Consider the following 23,529-nt stretch of genomic DNA (forward strand, 5'->3'; position numbering starts at 1 on the left):
TCAATGAGGGGGGGCCCCCTCCACCAGCCAATCGCCTTGGAGGAGGGCGGGGTTTAGAGCGAGCTGGCACCTCCCGCCCCTCCTCCTCCTCCTTCCCTCACCGCCCAACGGATTTGGTTTTGGTTTCCCTCCCGGCAATGGGCGGAGCTAGGAGCCGCCTCGCGCCCTGCTCCCTCCGTTCCCCCGGCCCCGCCCTCACGAAGCTCAGCTATAAAAAGGGCGGTGCGCGGCTGCGGCTGAGGTAGTCTTATCATGAGGCTCCCGGCGATACTTGGGTTGTTGTTGGAGGCTGTGTGCCTTGTTTCAGGGGGCGGCGTCGTCCCCGGACCCCCTTCTCTCCACACGGCGTCCCGCCCTGACCCAGGCCTCCTCTATGACTCCCGCACTTACCGCACCTGCTATGTCACCCAGAAGGTAAGGCGGGGAAGAGAAGGGTTCGCCTCAACGGAGGGGAAAAAGCTGATAGGCATATACCTAAAAGTTGTTGTTTAGTCGTTTAGTCGTGTCCGACTCTTCGTGACCCCATGGACCAGGCACTCCTGTCTTCCACTGCCTCCCGCAGTTTGGTCAGACTCATGCTGGTAGCATTGAGAACACTGTCCAACCATCCCTTCCTCTGTCGTCCCCTTCTCCTTGTGCCCTCCATCTTTCCCAACATCAGGGTCTTTTCCAGGGAGTCTTCTCTTCTCATGAGGTGGCCAAAGTATTAGAGCCTCAGCTTCAGGATCTGTCCTTCCAGTGAGCCCTCAGGGCTGATTTCCTTCAGAATGGAGAGGTTTGATCTTCTTGCAGTCCATGGGACTCTCAAGAGTCTCCTCCAGCACCAGAATTCAAAAGCATCAATTCTTCGGCAATCAGCCTTCTTGATGGTCTAGCTCTCACTTCCATACATCATGACGCAACCTTGATGGCAGAAAGTGAGGAGGAATTAAAGAACCTTTTAATGAGGGTGAAAGAGGAGAGCGCAAAATATGGTCTGAAGCTCAACATCAAAAAAACGAAGATCATGGCCACTGGTCCCATCACCTCCTGGAAGAAATGGAGGCAGTGAGAGATTTTACTTTCTTGGGCTCCATGATCACTGCAGATGGTGACAGCAGTCACGAAATTAAAAGACGCCTGCTCCTTGGGAGAAAGGTGATGGCAAACCTAGACAGCATCTTAAAAAGCAGAGACATCACCTTGCCAACAAAGGTCCGTATAGTTAAAGTTTACATGCATATATTTAAAAGTAATAATAATACTAGCCATAATTTTCTTATTAATAGTCATTCGTTAATAATAATTGGTAACTTATTGATAGTTTGCTATTGGTAATAAATGAACTGATATTAAATCAATGACAATAGTTTCTGAATAATTTGTTAATAAGTTTCCCATTAACAATAAATTAATGTTAAATTAAATATTAAACTATTAAATTTATTATTGGTAATTTAGTAACAGGAATTTACAATATAACTGCAGTTCAGGTGGGTCAATGGTCCCTTCCTCCCTAGTGCAACAGAGCCACATTTAAAAATAAGTTTGGAAAGTGACAAGCATTGAGAAGTGTGCGGCAAATGAGTGAGCCATGGGAAAACATATAAATCAGGATGGAGATGGGTTGAATGCTCAGTAGTGTCTAATTGCCCCATAAATGAATTGGAATATAAGCTCAGCAAAGATGGAAGACTTGGTGAAAATGGGATATAATCTAAGCTCTGCGACAACGTTTGTGCAAGGAGGTCAGGATGAGTGTGACTGGAGGGGCCCAGTGTCAAGTCAAGTATTCTTACATACTTAAAAAGTACTGGTACAGTGGTACCTCGGGTTACATACGCTTCAGGTTACAGACGCTTCAGTGTACAAACTCCGCTAACCCAGAAATAGTACCTTGGGTTAAGAACTTTGCTTCAGGATGAGAACAGAAATTGCGCAGCCGTGGCAGTGGGAGGCTCCATTAGCTAAAGTGGTGCTTCAGGTTAAGAACAGTTTTAGGTTAAGAACAGACCTCCGGAACGAATTAAGTACTTAACTCGAGGTACCACTGTACTTGCATTTTTAAGAAGACTCCCAGAGTGACTCTCAAGGATCAGTAATAAGACTGCTCGTGTCTTCAAGTTCACAGTCCTAAAAAAAGAGATACAGTACGTAAGAGGAAAAATATTTGGAGGGAGGAGGAAAAATGCATACATACTCTTGACACTAGTGTTTTGTTTGGAAGGTGCTTAATAAATTTCATTTCTGGCAGGGAGGGGGTGAAGCAAGCTTCTTGCAATTGCTTCATCTTTGGGTGGCCAATGGAGCCACGTCGACTTCACCCTTGTGCATCATGTTCTTCCAGGAAAGCTGGTGGTGTAATCTCCCAGTGATGCTTGGTCCCTGTTTGAATGACAGAATGTGCTTTCTCACAACTGTCGCCCCAGGCTGCTGCTTTCTTACATTAAACTTAGATGAACTCATGGTTATTTTGTTTTTCAGCAGTGACTAGACAAGTGCTCTCCAGAAACCCACAACTAGGACACGAAAGCAAAAGCCAGCAACTGGATTTCAGCTAACTATGGTGTTTCTATTTGGCTAGGAGGTGTCTTCAGTTAGCCCAGCCAATTTTCCGTGACACAACTGCCACCCTCTGCTAATGGAGCCTTATGCCCTTCTGCTTTTGTGCAAACTCTGGTCTCTCCCTTCTACTTGGTCAGTTGTCTTTGTAAGTACATAAGAGGGATCACACCACAGGCTTACCTGGTCCGGCATTCTGTTTTCACTGTGTCCAGTTTGATGCACATGGCATATCGTAAGCACAATAGCACTCACTCTCCTTGATTTTCCCAGCAACTGGTGTTTAGAGACAGAACCATTGTGCCTTATTAAACTTTTTGGCTATGAGTTCGTCTAATTTTAACCTATCCTGTCATTATTAGTTTGCAGGTTTCTTGGGCTTTTCCTATTAACTAACATCCTCTGGTTGTTGCTCTTATATACACTTGCAACCCAATTGAACATGTTGCATGCTTGCTTAGAAGAAAGTCCCAGAGAATTGTGCTGTAAACTGTTAGTTGATTCATAGGAGGGGGAGATTAAAAACTCAGTGCCAAAAACACTAAAATTTCATGAGTTTCATCAATAGTAGCCTTGTAAAGATTGATGAGATTATAATGTATGTGAAGTACTTTTGAACATAAAACCCGGCTATTGGCTGTGACTATTAAGTGAACTTTGGATGCCAGGTAAAAGCTTTTCTTTTCTGCCAGGTCTTACATATTTAATTATCCGTGGCCCTCAGTGGGTGGGATGTGCCTTTTTAGAAATAGGAATGTGTTTTTAGCTTGTACTCTTTTAGTTCTGTGGTAGTTTTAATGCACATGCTATTTTTTGTAAGTCACCTTCAGATGCATTTTGTAAAACAAAAGTAATAAGTTCATGGAAAAAATGAAGTTGGGGGGAATGACAGGTGGGTCAACCTGTTCATTTGTCAAAATTTCCCTGTAGAGTGGGACAAGATGCTGCCCTAGAAAGATTGAGCTCCCTGTGCATCACTTCAACATTTTTTTTGGGGGGGGAATCACTTTTTTCCTCTTCCCCATGTATCTGGTTTTGGGCACATGGGTGTGGCTTGGGGAAAACGTTCTCATGAGCTGAATGAGGAGGGCTGGTGGGCCACATTTAGCCCCTTCCCCTGGGCTAAAACTCAATAATCTATGTTGGGAGATCATGCGGAATCTGTTTCATGTCTATCTTCGTGGAAATCACATGCCACCGGAAAATGAGGATGTGATTTGGAGAAGTCATGGGGACAGCACATAACTTGAAACTTGGTATTTAAATGCATTCTGCTTGCCTTGAGACAATCAGTGTAGTGAACTCTCCCATGATTGATAATTAAGGTATGACTCTTGTCAGTATGGAAGTCTGTTTATTTAACTAGTTTGAGGTGCTGAGATTGGAGTGATCAAACTGATCAGAGGGTCAGGACAAAGCTTGAATTACGACTTGTACTTTTGTCTTAGAGTGAAGCAGCACAAAGCCCCAAGCTATTGTAGCTGTGCCACAGGGGAGGCAGTTGTGTGGCAGAATACCAGATGATCACCTGACTGAAGAGAGTTAATGTATAAATCACATATAAATATGCCATGAGAGCCAGTGTGGCATAATGCTTAGAGTTGGACTTTGACCTGGGAGACATGGTGACCTTGGGTTAGTCACCATCTCTCAGCCTACCTCAGAGAGTTGTTGTGAATATGAAATGGAGAGGAGGGGAACCATGTACACCACTTTGAGCTCGTTGGAAGAAAAGGTGGTATAGAAATGTAACAAATAAATAAGGCTGCACATGTAGACTTGGAACAGACACACTCAGATGGTGTATGCATATATTGGGAACCTTTGATTGCTGTGAGAAGAGTTGCATTACGACATAACCATATTGGCCTTGCAAATGAGCACTGAAGGTGTGTGTAGTCTCCCAACTCCAGAATCCAGTTGTGTGAAGTTCCTCTTCCACATAGCTCCGAGAAGGGCTTGCATAGTAACAGGAATTTATTATGGAGGCTGCCTGTTATGCACTAAGAGAATGTGACCAGCTCATCAGTAGTGGGTGGGATAGACCAGATTGCTGTCTGGAGACGGTTGCTCTTTACTTCAAAAGTGCAGGAAGTTGGCATGGCTCTTCCATTAACAACATCTGAAGCAGACAGTGATCTTGGGTTACTCTACCTTTCAGAGCTACTATTAGTAGATTGGGACCTGCATACATTTTTTCCTTTGGTTTTTAAGGGTGTTCTGGGGTGGGGGATGGATTTTGCATTTTAAAAGTTGTTCAGATTATCCTTTCCTGACAACTTGCACTTGGCCAACATTTTCTCCCCTAGAGGTCCACTAACATGCCCTCCTTTGTGTCTGGTTGCTTAGGAGAAAGCTTTACTATTTTAACAAGGCTAAAGGCAAGTTACAGGTTTTAAGTAGAAGGGCCAACTGTTTGGATCATGTGGAATTAGCCTTATAATAATTTTATTATTTGTACTCTGCCGATTTGACTGGGTGCCCCAGCTACTCTGGGTGGCTTCCAGCAGATATAGAAACATAATAAAACCCTAACCCTTCTTGTAATATAGCCCAACAAACTAAAAAAGCCTTTCAGGAAGAAACATGGATCTTTGTGTTTCTGTAGATGTAGCAATGCCTTGTCCCTGGGTGGCTCAGTAAAAATAACTCTAGGGTGGAAGGAAAGATGTTGCAAGCCAAATTGCTTATTGATTTAATAGGTGTCTTGGACTGCCTGCAGAAGGGAGGAGAGCACATGGCAGTTTCGCTTGCCATCAATTTGTTTTGACGGATGTGTAATTAGTGTTTTTCCTGGTTTCATACATGAAAGTAATTATGCACAGGTGCAAATGCAGTCTTCCATTCTCCAAGGCAGTTAAAACAGATGGCGCAGATCACCTTCATCAGAATGCTGTAGACTCAACTGTGCAGTGTCTTAAAAACTGCACCCATGAACCATGAAGAACCTTGAAATTTCATTGTGGATTTTTCAAAAGAAGAATAGTAATGGCAAGCATGTTGCCACATTAGTGTTGCCAGCTTTCCCTTGCAATGTTTTGCTGCAACAGTTTCTAAGGTACAGTAGTGCTCTTAATCCTTGAGTTCTTGGATGTTATTGGACTACAACTCCCAACATCCCCTGCTACCTTAGCCAAGCTTGAAGAACACTGTTCTAGGGCATGCATAAATGGCTAGGTCTGAATGGAGTATATCCTGGAGTATTACTTATTAAAATTTCTGTATTGTATTTCATAACTCTCCTCTTACTTTTCAGAGTCATTGCCTCCATCATACACCAATTGAAAGAGGTGTCTGATTCTATCTTATTCTTAAAATAAGTGATTGTCTCTTAGAGGTTGCTAGCCAGCATTGCTCATAGGAGTCCTTTTTGGCAGATGTTTGCATAGTGAGGGACAAAAGAAACTGTGAGTGAAACAATAGGCCTTTGAACAATAGTCCTCGGAAATAGTGGAAGTAGTTGTTTGTGTTTTCTCAGTGAAACTTTATTTTTATGCACTTAATCTGTAGGTCAGACTGCAGACATGACTCTTTAAGGATGTCTGTAATTGAAGAGTTTCCTTTTCATAATTTCCAGCTTTTTCCTTCACTGCAGTGCTTAATGCAGTAACAAAGGCTTAGATATGTGCTTTCCCCCACTTCATCAACCCCCCCCCCACATGCTCACACAAAAAGCTTGGCATGGCAGGATCCCTTATACCCAGTGGAGGAAAACCTGTGGCTTTTCAGATGTAGGTGATCCCTGACCATTAGCCATGCTGACTGGGACTGATGGGAGTTGTAGTCTGAGACATCTGGAAGGTCACAGCTTCCCCATCATCTTTCTCTTTGGCAGACATGAGTTCTTGCTAGTTGTCAGCTGTACTATGATACTTGTGCCCCACTTTTCTCCCTCTAAACCAGGCTTCCTCAACCTCGACCCTCCAGATGTTTTTGGCCTGCAACTCCCATGATCCCTAGCTAGCAGGACCAGTGGTCAGGGATGATGGGAATTGTAGTCTCAAAACATCTGGAGGGCTGAGGTTGAGGAAGCCTGCTCTAAACAATTGGTGGTTAACATAAGATCACCCCACTTTATTCTTGCAGCTGAGGAAGTGACATACACAGGCCTTCCCAATGAGCTACATGGATGGACATGCGTTCAAACTCCCCATTCTTCCATGTCCAATATCTTATTTTTATTAGAATGATGTTATCTTTCCTTTTCCATTCCAAAGCACTTTGAAGGTGGTTACAGCGTCAATAAAGCAATACAGTAAACATCCAAAATTACACGTGGCTACATAGCAAACTATTTAATTGTCTAAGCTAAACGCCCAGATAAATAAATTTGTCTATTGGTTGATGAAGCACTATCACAGAAAGTTCCATTGCGTTCTTAAATCCAGGTGTCATAATGAAGAGTCCTCTCCTGCATACCCATCAGCTGCTCTTCTGCTAGTGGTGAGATAGAGCAAACTACCCCTCTTTTCATTTCCTTCCCATCTGAGTAGACAAGTAGAATCCTTCAGCTGAAGATAATGTGTTCCCTAGTTAAGAACCCATAAAGCTGGTGCACCAGCAGACAATTGCAGGATCATAAATTTTTTTATTATAACCAAATTTTCATTACTTCTAATGATCCTCAGCATCACTGGCATGCAAGATAATAATATATTTCTAGTGGGAAGTTGTCCCCCCCCTGCAAAAACATATTTTCCCTGGTATTCCCCTGTGGTTTGATCTGCTCAGCTGACTTGTGAATTTGTAACTGCCCTGTGAGTCCTCTTAGATTGCTTTTCTTTCAAGCATTTCATGGTGTCCCATTTTGGCTTGCCTAGGATAGACCTGTGGAGAAAGGAGCTGTCTTCTTACCGCTGGGTTTTACTACATAGCCTTCATAATCTTAGTATAAGTGCCTCACAGGGCAGAGAATGCAAGCCCTCATTTAAAACAACTGTAGCTTCAAGCAAGCTATACTGTGTAAGATTACAGGTCTTGGGCAATCACTCTACATTGCTTTCTAGTTGAGGTTCAGTCAGGTACATAATCGCCTTTCCAAACGCCACAAGGTCTAGAATCTGTTAACTTTTGGGGAGCCAAGCAAACTTTTGAAGGATCAAGATTGTGAAAGTCATACCTTGGTTCTCGAATGCTTTGGTATTTGGATGTTTTGGCTCCCGAACGCCGTAAACCCGGCAGCTTCCAATTGAGTGCAGGAAGCTCCTGCAGCTAATCGGAAGTCACGCCTTGGTTTTTCAACGGTTTCGGGAGTCGAATGGACTCCCGGAATGGATTAAGTTTGACAACAAGGTACGACTGTAACCTGTGTAGGGCAAAAGCATGTGTCTGGGCACTCAACACATAAGTGTGTCACTAATGTGACTGACAAGCTAGTGCTTAAGTTTATCTCTTAAAAGAGCAAAGGTTGACTGCAACTTCCTGCTGAATGTATGCTTGGAAGCAAGCCCATATGGGCTGGTTATTGTATAACTTGTGGAATGGCTCCCCAATAGTGAAGAAGTCACAATATGGGCAAGTTAACCAGTGGTATTTTATTTTTTTTTCTTTTGGAAAAAAAGTGTATTGAAGTTTTCACAATACAATAAAAAAACAAACTAATCTACAGGAAATATAGAAAAGAAAGAAATGAAAGAAAGAAGGAACAGATAAAGAAACTACAATATCTTCCCTCATCACTGTATCTTAATTTTCAACCTCTACAGAGGAAAGTGTGCCCTCCCAGCTCTACTTGGGCTCATTCCACTCTTAAGCAGTGGTATTTTAGTAAGTAAAGGATCAAAACAGCAAGTAGCATTTTAGGATAATTAACAGGGTAAGAGTTGCAATGGAGGGTGAGTTTTGCTGTTCTTTCCTCTACTGTAGTTCCGAGGGAAGCCCTCCTCTGAAGTTGGAATGGGGAGGAAATCCTGCCACCCATTGGTGCCAATACAGGGATTCATATGTCTATTTCATCCCTAATCATGTCTACTTTGACCCTAATTCAACATGATCTGAACTCCTTACTGGAATTATTTCAGTCAGCTTTCATATCCATATACCGAATTAGGATTGTTTCTGTCTGGCTTATATAATATAGGATTATCTATCCTTATTATCTTATCCTTATTTAGCACCTGACATTCCAAGAGTAGGCTGTCATATCACATTGACTAAGCAATACCTTCTTAACAATGGAGTATCATGTTGCTTAAATGTTGTGGAGCCCCAAAACTCATTAGAATGGAAAGGTGTGGCTAGTAGTTTTGTATGGTATGATGGCTTTCCACCACACCCAAGCATGGAACTCCTGAAGACACCCATTTTCAGTTTGGTTGGAACTGCCCTATGAATCTGATTCTAAAAGAGCTGCCCTTGTAGATATATCCTACTGGATAATAGCTTCTTTGGGTAGCAGAACTAAAAACAACATTAAAGGATAGTAAACTTTTTGAATGTTCATTGTCACATGTTGAAACCAAACTGCACAAACGCAAAATTTAGCCGGTGTTTGAAACTCCCATTGTCCTAGGCACATTTTGCGACAGGGAATTTCATTAGTATGAGCAGTTTCTGAGCTCAAAAACAGCTCCCATTAGTGAAATTCCCTGTTGCAAAATGCGCCTAGAACAATGGGATTTTTGAACCCTGTTTGTGTGTACCAGGCTGTCACAGGAAGCGGTGTAGGAGTTCAGACACCTATTTTGAGGAGAGGAAGGCAAACATATGGTCTCTGAAGAAATTAATGGTGTGAGGTTGCATCTTTTGACACTGCTGTGTAAAGAAGCTGTAACCTGAATAAAGTTTGTCGTTTGTAGAACATGGTATGGAAGTGTACATTGTGTTCCTCTGTGAGAACATCTACTTGGACTTCTTGTTCTGAACAACAGCATGTATTTATTAGCAAGCTCCTGGCCTATTGTTTATCTTTGAATGCACCTCTGTATTTTTCTATGAAAAATGATTATTGTGTTAGTGTTGGCAGGAGGCTCCCACTTTGGATGAAATGAATGCCTCTATAGACTCAGGCAGTCTTGATCATGTTTATGGCAGCCTAATATAACTATATCTGGTCTTAGGTTATAGGTAAAGGTAAAGGGACCCCTGACCATTAGGTCCAGTCGTGGCCGACTCTGGGGTTGCGGCGCTCATCTCGCTTTATTGGCCGAGGGAGCCGGCGTACAGCTTCCGGGTCATGTGGCCAGCATGGCTAAGCCGCTTCTGGCGAACCAGAGCAGCACACGGAAACGCTGTTTACCTTCCTGCTGGAGCGGTACCTATTTATCTACTTGCACTTTGACGTGCTTTCGAACTGCTAGGTTGGCAGGAGCTGGGACTGAGCAACGGGAGCTCACCCTGTCACAGGGATTCGAACTGCTGACCTTCTGATAGACAAGTCCTAGGCTCTGTGGTTTAACCCACAGCGCCACCCGCGCTTAGGTTATAATAGCCTTTAAAGTCAAGATCTTGATGCCAGTGCTGCAATACTATGCAATAATTGACCTTGGGAGTATTAAGTGATGTGCTTCATGAAATACTGAATCATATACAGTGGAACCTCAGTTGTTGGAACACTTCGGAAGGCAAACAATTCGGAAGCCGAACACCGACAATCCAGAAGTGAATGCTTCCATTTTTGCACATGCCTCGAAAGCCGAACTGCTTCCTAGGCACGTTTCTCCCATTTATTTATTTTTTAAAATGTCATCCAGCAATTGTGTCTCGGTTGTCAAACGTTTTGGAAGTCAAACGGTCTTCCGGAATGGATTACGTTCGACAACCGAGGTTCCAATTCAGTAAAAAAATAATCAGGCAGGTGCAGGGATGGCTGCATTTGTAATTAAAATACAAGCGATCCCAAGCAAACGGAAACCAGTATGAAACTCTCATTGAAAAACATCCTTGGTTAATCAAAATTTTAGGATGGAAAGAGTTGGTATATTGTAATAGTTGTTTAAAAATAGTCATGTATTGTGAACAAATCACTGGGGGATTTATTTGACAATAGGAGTCTTTATTATTGTCCTGTAGGGTCAAAGGACTTTGTAGAAGTTCCTATTGGATTTCCCTCTTCCCACTGCCATCTGGGTATCTTTATCAGCGGATTGTGTGCCAAGAGCTCTGCATGACTTCATCAAAGCATTGGAACTGATAAAGCAGCAAAATTATACCATAAAACTAGCAAAAGTAATTTTCCTGTCTTCTAATTCACTTTTTTCTCACATCACCTTATCTCACTAAAATTAAATAATGTAGGTAAGTGACATCAGTGGCAGACTCCTGTAAAAGAAAAAGAAAGGTGTTTTAGTTTTACTTAATTATTTTTGGGAAGTCACATATTCTCAAGCCTTATCAGGGCACAAAGAGTTTCATGAAGGTCACTCAGCTGCTAATGAGTCTTGCATCTTCTTCACCTGGCACATGATCTCAGTTCAGCTGAAGCCTTGCCAAGCCTTTTGTTCCTCATGTTCCACGAAGGGGTCAAGGTAGACATGGGATTTTCTGCCCTTAAAGCTTATAGCAGGCTTCCTCAACCTTGGCTCGCCAGATGTTTTGAGACTACAATCCCCATCATCCCTGACCACTGGTCCTTCTAGGGAATCTAGGCCAAAAACATCTGGAGGCCTGAGGTTGAGGAAGCCTGGCTTATAGCATCCAAGCCTGCTTAAACCATGAGCCACAATCTTATAATGACGAAAGTCTGCTTCTGTTCCACAGCTTCTGGCATGATCACTTTAGTCATGCACACAAATTCACACCCTGAAATGAGCTAATAACATACTCTGAGTGGCGTAGCTGTCCAGGATTTGGGGCAGAAGTTTTCCCATCCCTTGCTACCTGATACTTTCAATTACTGTGTTGAGTGTCTGGAGCACATGCTTGCTGATGAAAATAAATCATGCCATAAAATCTAATTACTCAGCTATCTATATAAAAGTGCTCACATTTGATGCTCAGTTTTAAGGTTATATATATTCTGGGAATAAGTTTCAAGCAAACGTTAAGCTTGCAGTGTGTATTAAAGGGAAGTTATGATTGGGAAGATGCAGAGGGAAGCAAGAGTCAATTTGCATTTTGAATCCAATATAAACACCATGATGCAATATCTCCTTCAAAAAAACAACAACATAGATTGAAGATTATCTTTGGAAAAGCAGAAGTAGAGCAAAATTTCCAAAGGTGAAGAGGCTTACCAAAGGTGAAAAGGGAGGAAGAAATATGAATGTGTTAGTTTTAGACAAGGATTTATTGAAAGATTGAATCATAGAATTGTAGAGTTGGAAGGGACCCTGAGGGTCATCTGGTCCTCAGGGGGCTGATCCTGTCTGACTGAGGCAGAGGCTTGACAAATCATGGTTTTCAAAATGGGAAGGGTCCTAAAGAATCTATATGCCTCATCCCATGTTACCTACCTTTCGGACCAGATTCCCCCCCTTCCCCCAGTAGCTGTGACTTCACATGAGATGTATACAGACGTAAATCTCAGTTCCCTTATACATCTGAAATTGATGGGTTGGCAAACCAGGTTTTGTCCTAAAATATAACATATATGGTTTAGGCCAGGATTGGAATAGATGGAGGGCACACAGTCTCAAGGCTTGCTTCCATCTTTCAAATTATGGATTGTAGGGAGCTGTTGCCATATCCTCATCCAGCCACACTGGGTGTCAGAGACTCAATTGAAAGGGCATCTCTGACAGCTGAGAATATGTGGTGCCAGCATGAAGCATCTCCATGTATTGCAATAAAACATGGTGATTGACTTTGCATCAGGGCTTGGCAACTTTTTTTATGGCCAGTGGGCACACTTGGCATTTTGGTAGATTGTTGTGGGTGCCAGTCACGAAACAACTGCTGAGGGGCATGACATAATACATGCATACCTTGAATAAAACAATTAAATCTTTTGAAACACCGCAGTTTCATTCCCCACAACATTATTTTCACATGGTGCTTTGAAGCCTCTTGCTGACTCCTTTCTCTGTCAGCTTAACTATGAAGGTTGGTTCTGCCACGTGGTTATTCTGCATTCCTTAGTCACTGCAACAAGGGTGGATTGATTCCAAGTTTGCCCTCTACTGCACTGCCAGGGAGGGGTGGTAAGTTGTTCCTTGTGTTATTTAGGGGAGGTAGGGACTTTCCTGTCCGTAGGTGGTTCTTATATAGTAGAGAAGGGTGGTTGTATGTGTTTGTAGTTTATGTGGATACCTGAACACTGATCTTTTTCCATTTCTTCAGCGAAAGCCTCAGTTTCACCTTCAGTACATCACTGATAAAGCAGAAGTTCTCCTGGGGTGAGGGGAATGCCTGTACAAAATAAGATTCTGAATAAAAACTACATGTGGAACAATCACCAGAATGGAATAAGTCTTCCCTGCAGTTAGTCATATTCTGTCTCTTCCATCCTTCCTTCTTGCCCCCCCACTTCTGCTTTTTGAAACTTCCTGCTTTTACTTTAATGTGACTACAGTGACAAAGGTGTTGATCTTTCTTCAGTATCTGGGCCAGGAACTAAAGATGCTTTGTGAAACTGCTTCCATGCTCGCTTCCTTTTTTGTACGTGTTTTCACAATTTAACTTTCTTCCTCCTTAGCTTTTAAAAACTGGCATGTGGTAAAACTCCACTGATCTAATTCTAGCAAAGGAGTTACGACCATCTTAGTGTAGCAAACGGAACCAGCTGTTTTGAGACACTTTGAAGAACTAACAAATAACTTTCAGGTTTGTTTCTTTGTTTTGCTAGTACCTGTGAGAGCTTGTGCCACAACATTTGCCTTTAGGGTGCCCTGGAACTATGTGTCACTTGATTCAATTTTGTTGCTGTGATGCAGAATGGACACAAATAAAGCAACCTTGCAAAGGTCTACCTAGTTAATACCCAGAGATCTGGTTGCCTCCAGGCTCTGAAATGTAACCTCCCCTTTCATCTTGCACTAATACTGTAGGCCATTAACAGGTAAAGATGCATCTATATGTATTGCATTTTATGTAAGTAACTTACCTTAGGACCAATGAATGAAAGGCAGTGAACAAGCTTTCTTGGTAGATCCACATTTGACGAGTCTTGTGTATAAGGATCGTAATAGTGTGTGTTGACCGACTTTCCCCGTAACTCTCGCTCACACATGTCTTTTCCCAAACAAAGTATTGTTATGGGTTTGTGGGTGCCCTGACCCCCCTCTAGGTTCCCGTGGGCTAGGGTTTGATCAGTGCTTTGAGAATTAAGACGAGCTGACAGACATTTGATTCAGCAGTGTAAAAATGCTGAATCAACCCTAAACATGCTTCCTAGGGAGTAGTCCTATTGAACACCGTGAGACTTCTGAATTAACATGCATAGGATTGCTATGTTTAGCTTTGCCACTGTACTACTCCTGCCCTTCTTGATGTTAAAAAACTTTGATTACATATTTTTAAAAGTAATACTTTGCTTAAAACTGAGATTTAAGAAGGCTTGGCTTGTTGACATGGGCTTGTAAGCTGCAGGAGGATATCCTGTGACTTCCCTGATTCTTTTTACAAGGAGACAATAATATAGACAGGATGTGCCCTGTTGCCCTCTACCGTGTCTTGCTTGGGGCTAGTGTGAATTCTTAAAGCCTTTCCCCATGATCAGAAAACTGGACTAGTTACATTTTATCTATAGAGTGATATTCCTTTACGCTTGGATCCAGCACCAGCACCTAAATTGCAGTGTGTGAGAGTAATATCCTATTTTGCTCTGGCTTTTTTAAAAAAGCAAGGGATGAAAGTTCCAACATTAGCTTTGCTCCACAGAGGGATAATATAGCCACCAAGGGAATGAAATTTAATAGATGAACAAAATGGAGTGTTGGGATTCCTTAAAGACTGTCTTATCTCCAGCATATCCAACCCATCACCACAATCTGCAGGGGAAGACAGCCTGCAGATACCATCTTGTCAAGGACTCCTTCCTTGGAGGTTTTTAAGCAGAGGTTGGATGGCCATCTATCATGGATGCTTTAGCTGAGATTACTGCATTGCAGGGGTTGGACTAGATGACCCCTGGGGTCCCTTCCAGCTCTACAATTCTATGATTCTATACTGCAAATAGATTCCATTCACACAATGAACGTGTTTGTTGACAGGGAGAAAATTGTGGCCACTCTGCTTCTCTCTTGTACTTACTGCTGCCATGCTACTGGGAACTAAGCCATGGCTTGGCTTTTTGTTGAATCTGAACCTAGGCTTGTGGTCTCACTCCAAGCTTAACCACATTCTGCAACCTAGATTTGTTCTTTGCTTACCAAGAAAACAATCTGCGTTGCTTCATTCAGTTTAAAACCTTGTATTGAGCAGGGCTCTGGACTTCTGCCTCAGAAGTCCTGCCATTGCAGCACCATTGCTGTTCTTCACAGTAAGCCTGCAACTTATGGACAATTAACTTGTGTGTATTCAGCTTTACATGCCTGGCAAATAAATAAATAGGCAAAAAAGGGGGCGAGCATCCACGAAAAAAGACTTTGGCAACCCCACCTGCCATTGAACCCAATGTGTTTTGACTATACAGGATTTTGGTTTTAGGTGTAACCGCTGCGTTAAGGGGCCAGCTTACTGTACTGAATAACTTCTCTGAGTATCTAGTACGGTTTAGTTTTGCTTATGTGAACATAGCCCAGAACTAAAAACAGTAGGATCCTCAAAGGTGAGCCACTTCTTCAGCACTGTTACTGTTTGTAGCCTTTCTTGAAACATATATGGGCTCCCACCTGAGTAGTCCAAATGCACAAAGCTTCAGATCGCATCTTTTGCTTTGACTGGAAGAAGGTTTTAGTTTATGCAACAGCTCCATCTACTGTCTTACTCCCATCCCAATCTTCTTTGCTGAGTTTGTTTACTTGAGTCTGTTTCTACTGTGATAGGTTCTGCATGTCTGAATAGCACATGAGCCAGTTGGTGTAGTGGTTACGGTGTCAGACTAGGACCAGGGAGACCAGGATTCAAATCCCCACTTAGCCATGAAGTTCACTGGGTAACCTAGGGCCAGTCACACTCTGCCTAACCTACCTCACAGGGTTATTTTCAGGATAAAATGAGAAGGAGAGCTATGTCTGCCACCTTGAGCTCCTTGTGGGGGAAAGGTGCGGTATGAAATGTAATAAATAAATAGCTTGTGAATCTCATTACTTGGAGAGTTGCAGATAGAATGGTCTAAAATTAGGAAATTCCTTATTGATGAGTTACCTGCTTTCCATATCATGAGCTCCCTTCTGTCTGTTGCTGCAGATCGACCACTTTGGTTTTTCCGAAGATGGCACATTCAGGCAACGCTACCTCATTGCAGACCAGCACTGGAAGAGAAATATCGGGTCGATGCTCTTCTATACTGGCAATGAAGGAGATATCACTTGGTTTGCCAATAATACGGTAAGGGAGAGTCTAGGATTCTAGGTAGGAACTCTCTTGTCATTTATTATCTGTACAGCTCTTAGAAGAGGGTTGGCATTCTGATTTCCTACATATATTTCAGGATTGCAGTATAATAATGGAAATGACTGGATAATCCCAGGAGCCAAAAATATTATATTTGTATTATTTAAAGAACTTTGTTCTAGATGACTTGGAAGTGGTGACAAATCTTGCTGCTGCAAAAATGTATAAAGCAAAAAACGGGGGGGGGGGGGGAATACTGCTCCATCAGTTTCAGAATGGTAGAACAGAAAATGTCTAACAGAACAATCCTAACTATAGGAAGCTGACAAAAGTTGCTTGAAATATGCCAGCGTAAATTTTGCTTATATCACCCTTTTTGCCAGCTTATGCTCACACTGGTTGCCAGGTCATGTGACTGATCTGAATGGAGTTAGGATCCATTGCAAGGCACCCTGCCCAGTTCTGCCCACCCCACTGGAATGTCCATTTTTTCCAGGGCTTATGCCAACATAATGTCCACTTGGTCTCAGCTCAGGCAGAGCTTACCCTGGCTGATCTGGGACAAGGGAGTTAGGCTGGTATTTTTCCAGCTGAGCTGGGATGTGGTACTTTTGCCAGCATAGTCTGCTAACTCTGCTAACCCAGAAATAGTACCTCAGGTTAAGAACTTTGTTTCAGGATGAGAACAGAAATCGCATGGTGGCTGTGCGGCGATAGCAAGAGTCCTCATTAGCTAAAGTGGTACCTCAGGTTTAGAACGGACTTCCAGAGCAAATTATGTTCTTAACCTGAGGTACTACTATATTGCTCATAAATTCTAAGAACATGCCCCCCCCCCCCGCAAAAAACCCCCTGTGCTTAAATTTAGGACAGTTTTCAAAGGCTCAGTTTTCATGTTGATTCAAAAGGGCATCTGAGTGTATCCAAACATAGGCGAAAGCTTGGTCCTTGATCTCAGGAACCATTATGCAAAATTTGGGTATCATATCTTAAGACATTTCCAAATGCATAGTGAACAAACAGCTTTACAAAATATATAGTAGATTAATTGGAATGATAAATTTTAGAATATACAACCTTATAACTCTTTTGCTTTATAGTAATTATGTATGCATAGGATGTTCTATAACTTAAAATTATGTTTAAATGGTTTAGTGGTTGGCAGTTTGTAAATAAAGGTAAAGGTAAAGGTACCCCTGCCTGTACGGGCCAGTCTTGACAGACTCTGGGGTTGTGCGCCCATCTCACTTAAGAGGCCAGGGGCCAGCGCTGTCCGGAGACACTTCCGGGTCACGTGGCCAGCGTGACATTGCTGCTCTGGCGAGCCAGAGCTGCACAGGGAAATGCCGTTTACCTTCCCGCTGGTAAGCGGTCCCTATTTATCTACTTGCACCCGGAGGTGCTTTCGAACTGCTAGGTTGGCAGGCGCTGGGACCGAGCAGCGGGAGCGCACCCCGCCACAGGGATTCGAACCGCCGACCTTTCGATCGGCAAGTCCTAGGCGCTGAGGCTTTAACCCACAGCGCCACCTGCGTCCTAGTTTGTAAATAGACAACATTAATTCTGCTGGGTTTTTCTCTTTACTTCCTTCCAGGGTCTTATGTGGAACATAGCGGAAGAGCTTGATGCCATATTGGTATTTGCTGAACACCGATACTATGGAGAGTCTCTGCCCTTTGGAAACAAATCATTCGGCGTAAGTAGCCCGTTGCATTCGGGTTAGTCATTGGTTCAATAGAGAATTTAGAATTTTAGAGGACAACTATAATGGGAGATACAGGTGCAGTAATAGAAAAAAACATAAGTAATTTATATGTAAATAATAGAGAGCTCCAGAGCAATTGAAAAATGGAAATTTGAGGTATAGGGATGAGTTGTTTCAGCAAGGGTAGCCAGCTAAATACAGCTAAAACTCAGTGTCTTCCCTCATAGTCGTGCTACATTGGAAGTGACACAGTCTTGCCGTGTGACATTTGCAAGGGTTCCTTTGGTAAAAGTAGACAGGGTTTCACCCACTATCATAGCTTTACTATGGCATAATCCCTCCCACAACACACAATTTCTACGGCATAATCCCTCCCACAATGGCATAATCCCTATGGCATAATCCCTCCCACAACACACAATTTCAGGGTGCAGTTGTATCACATGTTCATATAGGTGGAGCTTGTGCTACCCAAAGTGGTTGGGAACATCCCAGACACAGTCCTGTCCCTTTGCAGTAGAAACCATGTGAGCTGCTGTGCAGTGAGTGGTCAATTCTGCTGCCGTGTGTGGATTCTTCTGTACCTTTTTGCTGAACTCCCACATCATTGTTTCCAGTGCTCTTTCTATTGTGCCATGTGAGAAATGAATATCATTTTCACCTCCTGCATTGGGGTAGCAAAGACTAAGAGTCAATTTTTTGTTGTTAAATGCCAATGTCATGCAATCTTGTTTCAGGATGCCAAGCATCTGAATTATCTGTCTTCAGAGCAAGCTCTGGCTGATTTTGCAGTGCTCATTCAACACCTGAAGCATACTATCCCTGGGACCCAGGACACTCCTGTCATTGCCATAGGCGGATCTTACGGAGGGATGCTTGCTGCATGGTTTCGAATGAAATATCCTCATATAGTAATTGGGTGAGTGCTGTACCAAAAGAGTATCAGCAAATGATCTTGTCTGATAGAAAATTCTGCATATTTCACAGAGAACTAATTGGATTTAAATATCCAATATTCAAACACACACATAGACAGCAGATTTGTCTGTTTGTGTGTCTTTAGATGTGTTCATCTCATGGTTAAGGGGTGTGTGTGTGTGTGTGTGTGTGTGTGCGCGCGCACACACACACACACACACACAAACACAAACTCCTTTATTACCAGAGCAAACTACTTCAGTTTTGGGGGACCAGCAGTTTACAGTGGGCACAGACTCTATCTAAGAAGGGCTAGCTCCAGTGAATGTTAGGCAGGTTGGAGTGGATCTGGATGAGATGGGGCATGGCACCTGAATTCTCTTGTACTGACTCTGACCAGCTCTTCTTGGTGCTTCAGGAAATTTCCACCTTTAGGAACCAACCCTGTGTTGAAGGCATCAGAGGTATTTGTTGGTGTTTCTGCATCTGCAATAACATCCATTAAGACACATTTTAATTTTGTCTCGTGACCTTTCTTCACTACCCTTTCTCCTTTTTTAAATACAGTGCTGTTGCCACTGTCAAGTCCTCACTTTTAAGATTGGCATAAGCAAGTCATGGGTTGCAACCTCCATGTTGAAGAACAACCAAGCAACAGCAATGTGAGGAAGGCTATTAACTGAAGGGGGAAAGCTTACGAAAAACAAGCCAAGATTGAATGGCTTTGGGGGATGATTCAGTTGGCTCACTGCTAGGGTTTGGATCCATGGCAAAAGCTCTTGTTGCCACAAGTGCTCAGTTAGAGCTCCTTATTCATTAATCTCCTCTTTTTTCCCCTTGGCTCACAGAGCTCTTGCGGCTTCAGCCCCCATCTGGCAGTTTGATAACCTGGTTCCCTGTGGCAGCTTTTATCGTATCGTAACCGAAGATTTCAAAAAGAGTGGGAACTGTTGCTCAGAAAGCATCAGGAACTCCTGGGCAGCCATTGACCGTCTTGCTTCCACAGGTAGGCAGCTCACGAAGAGACTCATCTAGAGCCTTCTCTAGGCCTTCGATCTCTGCTGTGATGTGCTCCTAGCAGTTCTATAAAGCCTGCCTGCCTTGGGGGTGTGACTTCCCCTGTGGGGCAACACCAAAGGGGGTCATCCCCTTGGAGGCAGTGCTTTGGTGGTGGAATGAGGGTGTGGACCAGCCTCCTTGTTGTAAGATTAATGTATTTAAGGGGTTTTCAGCATTAAGTGTGTTTTTTATTAGTTTGGAGAAATTGGTACAGTGGTGCCTCAGGTTAAGTGCTTAATTCGTTCCGGAGGTCCGTTCTTAACCTGAAACTGTTCTTAACCTGAAGCACCACTTTAGCTAATGGGGCCTCCTGCTGCCACTGCACTGCCGGAGCACAATTTCTGTTCTCATCCCGAAGCAAAGTTCTTAACCCGAGGTACTATTTCTGGGTTAGCTGTGTTTATAACCTGAAGCATATGTAACCTGAGGTACCACTGTTTTATGTATTTCATGCTTTTTTTTATATTGCAACTTTAGTTTGGGAACCACCCTGAGACCTATGGGTGTGGGTGGTATACAGATTTAATAAACATCCAGGCTACCACTTCATTCACTCTCCAGAGATTGCACTTTCCTTTATTCCCTTCCTTCGCACGTACCTCACACATTATAATGACCAGGTACTTTCTTCCCAGCTTGGCTTTAAGAAGCACAAATGCTGGCGTTGGTGAGAGTTGTCATCCATAGCCTATTGGGGCACAGATAGTATCCAGTAGATGCTCATGATGCTGCCCAAATATATTTCACACACATACTTTTTGCTTGTGTAATCCCTGTTGGAAGTGGCTATCGGATCTCACTCAGGGCTCTCCCGAAATGTTAAGAGCCTCCTTTCTGCACTCTTTGTACTGACGGTGGGGAGGAGCCATATCTAGGTGTTCAGAGGCTGCTCTATTTAGCACTCGGAGCTCACCTCACTAGCTCTCCTCGATGCCCTCCTTCAGGTCTTCTGCCTGGGTGAAATGTGCCCTTGAACCCGGGTAATGCCTCTTGCTTCCCTGAAGAGGGTTGTGTTGTGTGACTTTTTGAATGTAACCTCCTGGAAAAAGTGTTGCATTTGTTCCCCTGCCCACTTTTTGTCTATGGCCTCACCCACCAATATTAGAGCAGCCCCCAGGAAGTTGGCAGTGAGGAAATTTGCCCCTTGAGCTAAAAAAAGGTTTTCCCACTCAGTATAGAAGTTCAGTTGCCAACATCTCCAGTTTTTAAAAAAAGACTCCTGGATAGGAGAACTTGGAAAAGACCCCAAGGAGAACTTGGAAAAGACCCTCAGTGTTTCATTTTCTGGGAATGGAGTTGAGAGACGACCTAACCTGGGGAGAGAACAGCAAAGACCTGATGAAGAGAGCACAGCAGAGGTTATATTTTCTGAGAATCCTCCGGAAAAACAATCTCTCAAAGGACCTGTTGATGGCATTCTACCATTGCACTGTGGAGAGCGTACTAACTTATGGTCTGTGCGTGTGGTTTGGGAGCTGCACAGCCAGGGAAAAAACAATGCTATCCAGGGTTGTAAAGACTGCAGAGAGAATTATTGGGTGCACTCTTCCCACCTTAGATCAAATCTATGCTGCCAGGTGCCATAAGAAAGCGGCAGAGATAGCACGGGATAGTACGCACCCCGGAAATGATCTCTTTCAGCTTCTGCCTTCTGGAAGAAGGTATAGGGTTATAAAGGCCAGGACTAGCTGTCTGAAAAACAGTTTCTATGCTAATGCAATTCTGGTTCTAAATACAGCATAAGGGGTCTCTGTAGTATAGTGTATTTTAAAATGGGGTTTTAGAGTTTTTAGGGGGTTTTGAATGTTTTATGTAGTTTTTATGTAGTTTCGTGGTAGTTTTATGTAGTTTTATGTAGTTTTTCAATTTCATTGTTCCGCAAGGGACAATGACAATAAAGATATCGTATCGTATCGTAAGAAGAGCCACTGCCCAGAGAGGAGAAAAAACTGGACTAGAGGAAGCAATGGTTTGACTTTGCATAAGGCAGCTTAATATGTGTCAACTGAATCTCTGTATTTTCTCCTTTCTAGAGGAAGGCTTGCATTGGCTTTCGTGTACATTTCGCCTGTGTAGCCCACTGAAAACTGTGACAGATGCTGCTGCTTTCAAAGGATGGCTAAGTGAGACTTGGGTTAATTTGGCAATGGTTGACTACCCATATAAGGCTGACTTCTTGCAACCTCTCCCTGCCTGGCCTATTAAGGTAACTGAACAAAGGCATCTTTTCATTTGCTCCCCATCCCCTCTTTTAGCCAACACTTTGTAAAGACTCTAGGAGGTCAAACATGAATAAACAGCAGTGACACAAGATGCCCAAGGATTCCGTAATAAGAGAATTCTAAGCATAATTTGGTTGATCGCACAACCTCCAGATGATTTTCCTTTATTGATGAGGTTGTAGTTCAATAATAACTGAACACTAAATGGATTTTTATTCTGCCTCTTGGCTCCACAGTGGTACTCCCAAGGTAGCAAATAATTTCAGTTAAAAACATCAGTGTGCAAAAGCAGCCAGCACATTAGGCATCAGACATAAATTGTGGCTTTCAGCCTTGTGAGTTGTTTCTAAACAATTGATTTTATTTGATGCCTGAAGATAGAGGAGATGAATATTTTTTAATAAGGGGGTTAGCAGAATTTCTAGTGCCAAGATGTGATGTAACCTAAGCAGGGAGAGGGGAGCACCCCTGCCCAAACAGACACACCACAGAAGAGCAAAAGGAGTGAGCTACAAGCTAGTAGTTGAAAGCAGTAGCTTTATTGTAGGGGACGTGTATTCTTAAGTGAGCTGGGTTTCCTATGCTAGAATATGGCACATAGCAGCAAAAGGCTTCCAGAAGGACCTATGGTCATAGTTCAGGTACCACTACTGAGAAGGCCCTGCCCTTTGTACCTGCCAAGTCTACCTCCAGGGGAGCAGTGACACAATTACCTCCCCTAAAGATCCAAGTGCATGAACATGTTTTTATGGGCAGAGGTGACTCTTCAGGTACCTAAAAGTCCAGGGAGGACACAGATTGGTGGGAAAATGCTGCAATGGTCACATCCCAGAGATTCTTCAAGCCCAGTCTAGGATTTTGGGACAGTTTAATGGCCTTTTATTGGGGGGAGGGAGATGAGGGAAGATACGTGGAAATCCAGGTTTGGTAAAACTTTGAAACCAAGTTTGTTTTGTTTGTTACTGCTTGCTTTAGAGGGGTTTTTTTATGGCTAGACGCCATTTAGGGAGGAGGTGGCTTTCTTTGAGAGCCTTTTGACTAAGCACTTCAGTTCCCCAACACCTAAAACCAAGAGATTTCCTTCTCTTTTGTTGCAAAACATTTTTTTAAAAGGGAAAAATGTATGCAGCCTCTCTGGGTGGCATAAGCTGTTCCAGTTTCCTCCCTTCCTTTCTTTTCAAATGGGGGGGGGGGACGGGACTTCAGTGACAAAACTAATGTGATTATCCTGAGTGAGACTTAGAGGTGTATTGAGAGCTTAGGGGAAAGAATCCGTTCGAACAGTTGAATGTATCTGCTTAATCCTCCTCTGTAATGGGGCCCTTGGTCCTCTGGGGGAAGTGCAGGCTTTCCCCTCTTTCCCCCAAACCTACCCCCTTTCCCCGCTGCCCTTCATAAAAGGTTGCCGCCTCTTAAAGCAGCTCTTTAACTTCCGTATGGCACATCTGTGCTAGTAAAGGAGTTTTCAGGAATCCTTGGTCTTCCAGCCGAGAAGCTGCTCAGTAGGCTGGAAAAGGCTAGAAGTCGTCTTAATAAGTGATTAACTCCTACCCACCCCTTCACTCTTCGCTCAGTGAACCAGCTCCTGCCAAGAACTGAATACCGAAGCTGTTGGAACTCTCCCCCTCCTCCCCTCGCACCTTACTAAGCCACCAGATCATCAGTGTCTCAAAGTAATGTAAAACAGATTGTTACCTTATCCTCGGCCTG

At 43.2% G+C, this 23,529-nt stretch overlaps 1 protein-coding gene across 1 annotated transcript in view; it reads left to right on the forward strand.

Moving 5' to 3' along the window:
- The first annotated feature begins 120 nt into the window (after positions 1-120).
- Positions 121-23,529, forward strand: part of PRCP (prolylcarboxypeptidase) — a 28,602-nt gene continuing 5,193 nt past the window's right edge. The window contains exons 1-6 of the mRNA XM_083736916.1: positions 121-414; positions 15,769-15,909; positions 17,510-17,611; positions 18,358-18,539; positions 19,387-19,544; positions 21,631-21,803. Coding sequence (XP_083593042.1) covers positions 253-414; positions 15,769-15,909; positions 17,510-17,611; positions 18,358-18,539; positions 19,387-19,544; positions 21,631-21,803 — 918 coding nt within the window. The 5' untranslated portion in view covers positions 121-252. The remainder of the gene's footprint in view (positions 415-15,768; positions 15,910-17,509; positions 17,612-18,357; positions 18,540-19,386; positions 19,545-21,630; positions 21,804-23,529) is intronic.

This window comes from Podarcis gaigeae (assembly GCF_964106915.1).
Source record: "Podarcis gaigeae genome assembly, chromosome: 4".
Taxonomy (NCBI): domain Eukaryota; kingdom Metazoa; phylum Chordata; class Lepidosauria; order Squamata; family Lacertidae; genus Podarcis; species Podarcis gaigeae.